Source organism: Microtus pennsylvanicus, chromosome 10 (genome assembly GCF_037038515.1).
Source record: "Microtus pennsylvanicus isolate mMicPen1 chromosome 10, mMicPen1.hap1, whole genome shotgun sequence".
NCBI classification, from domain to species: domain Eukaryota; kingdom Metazoa; phylum Chordata; class Mammalia; order Rodentia; family Cricetidae; genus Microtus; species Microtus pennsylvanicus.
In genome coordinates, this window is record NC_134588.1 from 35,179,491 (window position 1) to 35,189,574 (window position 10,084).

Sequence of the window (10,084 nt, forward strand, 5' to 3'; positions counted from 1 at the left end):
GGATAATTACATAGCTTATTTGTAAAGATGCTAACCTTGAGGAAAGCATAGATCATTAGATCATCAAGGGTACATGCCGAAACCTCAAGGAAATTGTCAGGAGAAGCTGGCAATTGTGTCATTGTGAGGAGGCAGCATGAAATGCATTCATTCAACACATCTGAAATGGGCACTGCCTGGACTGCAGTCTCCAAACACCAAGTACGATTTCAAGCACGTTGTTGTCTTTTTAAAATAGACCGTTAGTTTATACTGAATGGTTTTCCTTAGGCTTGAAAGACTTCCTCAAAAAGTAGCTTAGCTGCAGGATGGAGCAAATAAATATAGGCAATTAGATAGCAAAAATTCAGAGCGTTATCAGTAGGATCCAGAGGATAAGGATGAAAACAAAAGGGAAGCAACTCCTTTCCACACTGTAGTGGTATTTCATTTGCATTTTAATAATAAAGCTTACCTGAGGATCAGAAAATTAAAACAGCCACCCTGGCCAGCCTTACAGACCAGGCAGCAATGACACACAACTTTAATCCCAGTAGCCATATTAGTTTGCCATAGAAACCAACCAGGCAGTAATGGTACACGTCCTTAATCCCAGAATTAGAGATGATTATAAAATGGGAGGAGACAGCTCTCAGTGTCAGTGTCATTCTGAGATTCCTGGAGGCAGGATCACCATATCAGATTGAGGTCTAGGTAACAGCCAGTGGTGGCTGCTTTGCTTTTCTGGTCTTCAGGTTAAACCCCAATATCTGTCTCTGAGTTTTTAATGACCATGCTTTATAAAACCTTACTTCTAAAGGAGAATTTACTTGGATCTGTAGAGGTGAGTTCCCGTTTTACAGAAGCACTTTATTTCTTTCTGTATAACTTATATTTTCCCAAACCATTAACCTTCTTTTGCCATCATCTGACTAACTTTCTATGCAGCTTTCAAAATCTGCCTACATGAGGCTCCATGCCTTTTAGCATATTTGAGAAGGGAGATTGTTATTTGAGACCAGCTTGTGCTGTTTGGTATGACTCTGTTTCAGATAAACAACATAAAACTAAAGCAGCAAAAATATATCTAGCAAAGGTCATTGGTGCTGGAGAATTGTCTATAATCTGTCAATCATGTTTTAAATAAATGCTGATTGGCCAAGCAGGAAGTATAGGCAAGTCAGTCAGGCAGGAAGTAGAGGTAGGGCGATGAGAACAGGAGAATTCTGGGAAGGAGGAAGCCCATTCCTTGCATTCCTGCCCAGATCACTGAAGAAGCAAGATGTGATCTACCCTGCTGAAAAAGGTACTGAGCCATGTGGCTAACATAGATAAGGATAATGGGTTAATATACACTACAAGAGCTAATAAGAAGCCTGAGCTAATGGGCCAATCAGTTTTGTAACTAATGGACACCTCTGTGTGATTTTCTTTGGGGCTTGCCAGCTGTGGGGTACCGGGCAGGACAGAAACCTCAACAAGTCAGCCCACATGTTTCATCCTCTCTCCCTCCTGACCCATTCTAATTTTTATTTTTAATTTTACTTTTAAATTAGTATACAAAGGGTTAGATTTTATTATCACCTCCCATCCCATACCATGAGACAGTGATTTTCTGTGTAGTCCTGGATGTCCTGCAAGTCACTTTGAAGCCAAGCTGGCCTTGAACTCACAGAGGTCTATCTGCTTCTGCCTTCCTAGTACTGGGATTTAAGGCATGCTCCACCCCACCTGGCTTTTCTTACAGTTTTTCAAAACTGGGAGGAAAAATAAAAGACAAGGAAACCATTATCTGGTGAATTTGAAGGCCTGTTGTCTGCATTGACAACTCTCCACAACCATACTGTTCATCTATTCATCTCCCAAGTTGTTGTGATCTAGCTGCCCTCATTCCCCCTGACAGACAGGGGAACTTCCTTGTGGCCAGTGATTTTCCTGCAGAAGCTTCCTAATATAAAAGGCTTTAGCTGGGGCAAAATAAAGGTTGCTGTTCTTCCACCTGAAAAGAAGCTTCTGTGTCTCAATCCCAGCACTCCCAGCCAGTCTAGGCATTCAGGCTGCCCTTGCTGCAGCACCAAGTGTGAGTCTATGTTGCAGTGTTTCAGTCAGAAACCTCTTGCATTTAGGGCAAAGTATAAAAAGTTCTTAGGAATCTTTGAAGGGGTGTTTCTACAATCATCCTCTGTCTATTGTATTCCCAGTTAGCACTGTTTGTGAGAAACTAAGCTTTCTAAGTTAATATGTCAAAACAAAAGTGCTCTGTCAAATTCTTGTGCTCTTTTTTATTATTTCCAGGTAGAAATTTCCTTTTTTCTCCCTCTGGTTACTTGACTTTCTCTGAAATTGTTTTTTTTTAATTCATTTTAACCAAAATGTAACAGTTTTCTCCCAGTTACCTTGTGTATTTTTCATGTGCTAAGTTCTGAGAAGAACTGAAGAACTGGGTGAGCCACGCATCAGTCAACTGAGCATACACGACTTGGTTGCCAGCATCTCCTCATATAACGAAAGGTAGGTGTGGTGCGTGTGTGCGTGCATGTGTGTGTGTGTGTGTGTGTGTGTGTAGAGGAAAGTGGTAACAACTTATTGACAATTAGAGACAGCAAACAAAAATGGATTAACCTGGAGGGTGGGGAGATTTCAAAATTGAGCAATCTAAGTCCAAAATGAAGACTATTTGCTATGTGGCAATTTCTACCTCAGAATAACTCTAGATCACAATACTTAAGAGGTGCAGTTTAAAATTATATTCAGGTAAAGGGCACGAGCATTTCTAGAATATGGCTGTGCTAAAAATAAGCAAGGTTTTCCATCACAATCCACCCTACTCCCTGCCTGTGAGCAGTTTCTCCAGTCTTTGACAACTTCCACAGCATTTCACACTGAAATGCTTCCTGTCTCAGAAAAACTTGGTTGCTTACCACTGCCCAGTCTCATCCTCTATCAGTGAAATTTTACACAGAATAAGTTACACAGAATATCACTAAATTTAACTGTTGTCTCTTTCACGTAAATTACAGGTTGGTTGGGTTTGTGATACTATAAACATGTCAGGTATTTTCAGAGTTGCAGAAGAGAAAACACAGAAGAGAAATGGGACACAGAGCAATGCCAAAAGCACCAGTTAAGGAAATGCAACACAGTTCTTGAAAACATGGGTCTTGTGGGTAAGGGTTATTTATCCTACTGAAATTAAAACCTAATTTGGATAATTAACTAGTATTGCCCATTTTTCTAGCTTACATAAAGATCTACAACACTCACATACTCTCTTAGGGTTGATTGTGAAGAAGCAAATGTCTGCATAACTGGACCTCTAGCCCCTGGGACTGTGATGATGACCATGGAGAAGTTGTGTAAATGTCTAGACTGTGCGGGGACCTTAGTACACAGGGCACATGTTTTCCTGACCTTGTCTCTGTAGCTTTTTCTTATGAAAAATCTAAATTCAAGGCTCAAAAAAGAATGTCTATGCTGTCTTCTCTTCTACTTTCCTGATTTTTTTTTATTTTTATATACTTTACTGTTTTTAATCGAGTTATACATTTCCCTACTTTCCCTAGGGAAATGTCAGAGTCTCCTTCCTTCCATGGCTTGTGATGAAAGGATTACTTCCCTTTCCTTACAGTTCTCAGATTCAGCACAGGGAGGCTCTGTTTGCTTAATTGTAAAGCTATAGCTTTGCAAGTGGAAGAGGATTATTTAATTTGCAACAGGTGCTTCCTTTGTAGTTGTGAATTCTTTCCCCTTTGCCCCAAAGAAGAAAGTCAAACAAATTTGAAGGATGGGTGAATTCAGCGTTTTTAATATGTCTTCCCACTTTGAAACTATTATGATACTCACAGTTTAGACTGCAGCAGTAATTCTAATTATTCAGTATAATTTAAAATAAAGGAAATGTTTAAAAGGTGCATACATGTAAGTCCTGGCTTATGCTATGACTTATCAAGTTTACAAACCCTTGATAGGAACATAAAGGCAAGATGCCAAGATTGGTTTCATGAGTAACCTAAACCATTGCAGACACATCTTTTTACTATGTAAATCCACATTATTTTCTAATTTCTATGGAAATTCCTATTTTTTTTACTATTATCTCTTTTAACTATAATATCATTACATTTTCCCATTCCTCTTGTCACTCCCAAACCTCCCATATAAACCTCCTTGCTCGCTTTCAAATTAATGGACTCTTATTTTCATCATTGTTATTACCTGCATATATGATATTCATATATTTTTCTAAATATAACTTGTTCAGTTTGTATAATGTTACTCTATTACATGTTTTAAGGACTGGTCATTTCTCTTTTAATGAAAGATTTTTTTCTTTTCCACTTGGGAGAGAAAATTATTGATGGCTTCTTTAAAAGGTTTTGACAATCTGGAATTTAAAAGAATTTTTACCCATTCTTCTAAAGAAGGACCAGCTATTCCTGTGAATTTAGTTGAGAAATGGTGATAAAAAACCTGAGCAGGTTTTTCTAGATGTTGAATTCTAGTAATTCGGAAGCTAAGACTGGAGGACGAGGAGTGCAAGGCCAGCTTGGGTCATAAGATAAAACTCTATCTCAAACAGTAAAAGTGAAGACTGGAAGAATGGGTTTTGTGGTTTTCAGTTACTATGATGGTGGTGGCACACACCTTTTTAAAATTTATTTTATTGAGCTATACATTTTTCTCTGATCCCCTTTCTTCCTCTCCCTTTTCCTTCTACCCTCTCCCATGATGCCCACACTCCTAATTTACTCAGGAGATCTTGTCTTTGTCTACTTTCCATGTAAATTCAAAATTTAGATGTATGTCTTTCTCAGGGTCCAGGTTGTTGTCTAGGTTCTCCAGGACTGTGAATTCTAGGCTTGTTTTCTTTGCTTTATGTCAAAAGCCACTTATGAGTGAGTACATATGATATTTGTTTTTCTAGGTCTGGGTTACCTTACTCAATATGATGTTTTATGGATCCATCCATTTGCTTTTGGTTTTTAAGATGTCACAATTTTTTTCTTCTGTGGAGTACTCCATTGTGTAAATGTACATTTTCCTTATCCATTCTTTGGTCAAGGAGCATTTAGGTTGTTTCCAGGTTCTGGCTATAACTAAAAATGCTACTATGAACATAGTTGAGCACATCTACTTGTGGTATGATTAAGCAGCATTTGGGTATATACCCAAAAGTGGTATTACTGGGTCTTAGAGAAGATTGTTTCCTAATTTTATGAAAAATAGCCATACTGATATCCATAGGGGCTGTACCAGCTTTCACTACCAATATAAATACAGGAGTGTTCCCTTTACCCCACATCTTCTCTAACATAAGTTCCCATCAGTGTTTTTGAACTTGGTCATTCTTACAGGTGTAAGATGGAATCACAAAGTTGTTTTGATTTCCATTCATCTGATGGCTAAGGATGTTGAGCATTTTATCAATAATCTTTCAGAAATTTTAGATTCCTTTGCTGAGGAGTTCTCTGTTTAGGTCTACCCCATTTTTAAATTAGATTATCTGTTTTTGTTTTTTTTTATGACCAATTTCTTGAGTATATTATTGTAACCAGTCCTCATCTTTAATCCCAGCACTGAGGAAACAGAGGCAGGTGTGTCTCTGTAAATTTGAGGCCAACCTGGTATATAAAGCTATATCCAGGACAGGTGCCAAAGTTACACAGAGAAACTCTGTCTCGAAAATAGAAAAAAAAAAGATGGGGCAAACTCTACTGTGAACATAGAATGAAAGAAAAAGTATGAGCACTTTCCATATAAATTCTCTTTCTTAAGGAAAAAAAATAGTTTACCTCACAGTTAACATTTTGCCATTTATCATAGCATTTAAAATAAAAGCATAAATAACTTTTCCTTCTAATCTCTAAAGGGTACCTATTATTAATTCATAATTAATATATGCAAGATCAAATTTTCTAAATCAAAGTCAAATTAAGCTTGAAAACATTTTACACTTAAAATAAGATAATATAGAATTAAATGAATTCTCCATTCTATGATTAAAATCTTGAAGCCTAAAAGAACGTGTTTGTTCTTTAGACCTCCAGGATCAAAGAACACTTATCTCCCCTGGAAGTCTGCAGTGGTTATTTGGTTGTGATTCTGCACAAATTTAATTGGTTTGTTTCAGTAATTCTGGGCTGTGGACAGTTTCACACAATATCCAATTGTGAGGGTAAAATGTGTGCTTGGAAAACTTGGGTATAATCCATTCTCCAGAACTGAAATTACACAGCTTAATTAAGGAACTCTTATGTTACAGGTTGTCCTGTAAATCTTACCCAATCTGAACAGCATGTGATTTTGCAAGAATCAGCATTTAAAGTTCCCAGCAGCTAGGAGGGTAAACACAGGCAGGTCCTACACTAAAAATATATTAGGCAGCCTTGACATATGGAAAAGCGAGGACAAAAACAAAGCTAGGTTCATAGTTCTTCCCTTTTAAAATTTTTGTTAAAGTTGTACTTTTCTTTTTTGTTTTTAATATGGGCAGGTGTGATATCCTGTAGCCATGCTTGCCTATGGAAACTGGAACATGGCCTGCAGAAGGTGTTTTTCTTTCTTTCACCTTGTAGGTTCCATGGATTTAACTCAAGTAGTCAGATTCTGTTGCAAGAAAGTTCATTAACCAGTTCAGCCTTCCTGCTGGTCCAGTTAACCTTGGTTTTGGAAGAATGTTGATATTTATCAAAGCAGAAGTGATTTATGAAATGCTTGCCTCTTCTTCCAGGCTTAGGAAAGCATTAGGGTAGCATTTCACAATCATTTTTTAATCAGCCCAGTTAGCCAGTGTCTGATGTTGGAAAAAGAAACAATCGAAACTATTGAAGCATATATGTAACAATTTTAATTGATTCAAGTTCTGTTGCATGGGGGAATTCCTGTTAAGTTGACAGACTGTTGAAATTGTTTACTTTTCAGACAGACCCAGGCTACTAGCCAAGCTAAGAATGAAGAGGGAGCTCTCTGTCCACTGAATGTCCATGAAACTTCTCACATCTGTCTCTTCATTGTGTGAATTTGTGAATATCATAAGGTTACTCTACATAATGCTTTTAATATTAAACTCCTTCTTCATCTCTTACTGTAAAGCCCTTGGAACAGTAATGTGGACAGTGCAGCCCAACTCACAAGTAAGAACGAGCACCACATTTCAATACATAATGATGAAAAATCATATCCAACAATAACAAGAAAATCAGCTGGAATCCATGGTATGAGGATTTTAAATCATTAACATTAATTTTTTCATGTAAATTGGAGGGTACTTCCTTTTAATATTTAAATTCCACTTAGTGTTTATATAAACAGCTTGATTTAATTTCTATAATTTCTTAAGATTTAAGAATTAGTTAAAAATAAAATTGATATTTGTTTATAATATATACCTTCAAAAATATCTCTGTACGAACATAGACCATTAAAGTAAAAGCATTGACTTATGACAAGGAAAAAGGTTGAGTTATAGTTAATAATATCAACACTGCTTTAGAAATCTTAGCCAATATAATCATATCTCATTTTAATAATACTTATATTTTCATTTATATGAAAATGAATGCTTTAGTCTAAAAGGTATCTGAATATAAGACTTATAAGCTAAAATTCAAGAAATAATATTACAAAATATAATTGAAAAGTTCATTCAAAAATATTAAACACTATTCAACAAATTTATGGAACTTGATTAAAAGATATAACTGAGAAACCATATCTGTCTTTCTTGTCTAGAGAGGTACGTGTCCAGTTAGAGCTTGATTGTTAATATTCTTCAGTGAGTAGAGGCCACAGCAAAGGCTCAAACTGCAAAGTTTTGGCTAAGTGAAACATCTGGAAAAATGATTAACATTGCGTTATTCACTTGATATAACAAGTGCTAAGTCAAGTATGGCAGTTACTAGGACCTGTAACCTCAGCACACAGAGGGCTGACACAGGATTACAGTGAGTTTATGGACAAAGCAGAGTGTTAGTGAAAGACCCTCACCCACTGCGTGCAGGCCAAAGAGAGAGAAGTCCCCCGCCCAATTAACCAGTCCAGCAGATACAAGAAGCAAGAGGGTTTATTAAGGATCACGTGACCAGATGTCTCTAGTCTCCAAAGAGGCAGACCAATCCCCGAACAGCAATTCCAGCAAGTTTTTATAGGTAAAATCCACAACATTAAAATAATGGATATAAGGTACAAAACAATTGGATACAACATTTAGCATTTTGGGTCCGTTTTAGGCCATAGCTATTTGTTCCTTCTATTTCCCAGAAATGCCATAAAAACCCCAAACCCTGTCCTGGAAAGTCCCCAAGCCCTATCATGGGCGCTAGGTGTTTCTTGGCAGGCTGGTTGTGCAGGGTACCATGGTCAGGGTGCAAGTTTTGGCAGTCAGGGCTGTTTTGCAAGTTTTGTACTTTTCCACTGCTGAGAGTCATCCACCTAGGGCATATGCTTAAAGCAGTTGCAAACAGGCTTTTTGAGTTGGTGTCTTACATTAGAACACCCTATTTTTAAAAATCCAGAACAACAAAAATAAGTCAATTGAATGCTTGTCGCATCACTATGTACTAGAAAAGTGAACCCCTTTATTGAATACAGCAAATTATTTTGATGGAATTTAACTCAATGATAGAGTTGGAACTTCTCTTTTTGACATGGGGGAAGAGCTCTGACACTCACATTATACAGGCCACAAAAGGATTTCACACGTGTATATGTTCCATACACACTCATGGGAAAACAGAAACCAAATACGTAAGATCTTACAAATGACATATAAAGATTATGTGTCAAATTTTATAACCACTTTAGTTTCATACATGCCGTTCTCATGTACCAAACTTTAAAGTCATGGCAATCTCAGTTGTAAGTGATGGGTCATCTTGAAAGTTGCAGGTAAATGGATGGATCTAGAAAACATCATATTGAGTGAGGCAACCAAGACCCAGAAAAACAAATATCTTATGTAGTCCCTCATAAATGACTTTTAGACATAAAGCAAAAAAAATAAAAAAAACCAAAAAAAACAGCCTACAATTCACAAGAAGTTAAATAACAAAGAAGACCCTAAGAGAGACATACATGGATAATCTACATAGGAAGTAGAAAAAGACAAGATCTCCTGAGTAAATTGGAAGCATTGGAGACCTTGGGAGAGGGTTGAAGGGGACAGACAGGGAGGGGAGCAGAGAAAAATATACAGCTCAATAAAACAATAAAAAATAATTTTTAAAAGATAACACAAAGCAGAAAAAAAGCAAACCATGATCAAGAAATGCCATAAAAAGAATTATGCCTAAAATGAATTCACTCCCTAAAAAATTTGTAAAAAGTTTTCACTAAGTACAGATATTTACATATTTCTCACTTGTTTTACATGAAGTATTTCAGGGACATTCATACAAAAAAGGGGTTTGTATTTCATGATGACTACAAGCTAAATGACTATACCGAACTATGACTTGCAAAAACATTTTTCAAGGACTGTTTGTGTTTTACATTGGGAGGAACCATCAATTATGGCAATCAAATGAACTGCTTGCAACCTTTAAACTTAGCACCAAAGGCCATTAAGTAACAGACCAGTAATTCCTTCACATTTTGTAGACTTTATTTCAATGGTTGCTATGAGAATTATTATCTGCAAATGTTTTATAGTGCGGCTCAGCCAGAATGGAGAAAGGCAATCTGTTTAAAACTTACCTTGTGCTACACAAACAGTCCATAACATAAGCCAGATAATTCTTGCTGATAGTCTCATGGTTTGGATCTTTCTTGGAGCAGAGAAGTACAGCAGCACCAGTCTTTGTTAAGAACTGTCCTTACTGCAGGGAAAGACTTGCCCCAAAGTGAAGTTGAAAGTCAGCTTAGGAAATCAGGATCACTAAATGATCTGCTCCCCAGCAACTTCTGCAAAGTAAACTGAAAACATAGACTACAAGTTTAGCCGCTTGAGTGTTTGATCCCTGCCCTTGCTGCACCCTGCCTGTGACCTGCTGATTATTATTGTAAATGCCAGCTTGTTTTCTTTGGAAACAAGTTCAGGTTTCTCAGAATGTGAGGAGCAGGGGCTGGTGATCGCCTCTGGGTTTCATAACCACATAACAGAAAGCAG

The 10,084-nt window shown here is 37.1% G+C and overlaps 1 protein-coding gene across 3 annotated transcripts in view; it reads right to left on the reverse strand.

Annotated features, from left to right (window-relative positions):
- LOC142858637 (complement factor H-like) overlaps positions 1-9,869 on the reverse strand; it is a 63,369-nt gene extending 53,500 nt beyond the window's left edge. For 2 of the 3 annotated variants that reach the window (XM_075988157.1, XM_075988156.1), the window contains exon 1: positions 9,673-9,867. In XM_075988157.1, coding sequence (XP_075844272.1) covers positions 9,673-9,730 — 58 coding nt within the window. In that variant the 5' untranslated portion in view covers positions 9,731-9,867. Of the gene's footprint in view, positions 1-9,672 lie in introns of all 3 variants that reach the window. The other variant, XM_075988155.1, reaches the window with a different exon arrangement.
- Positions 9,870-10,084: the final 215 nt, after the last annotated feature.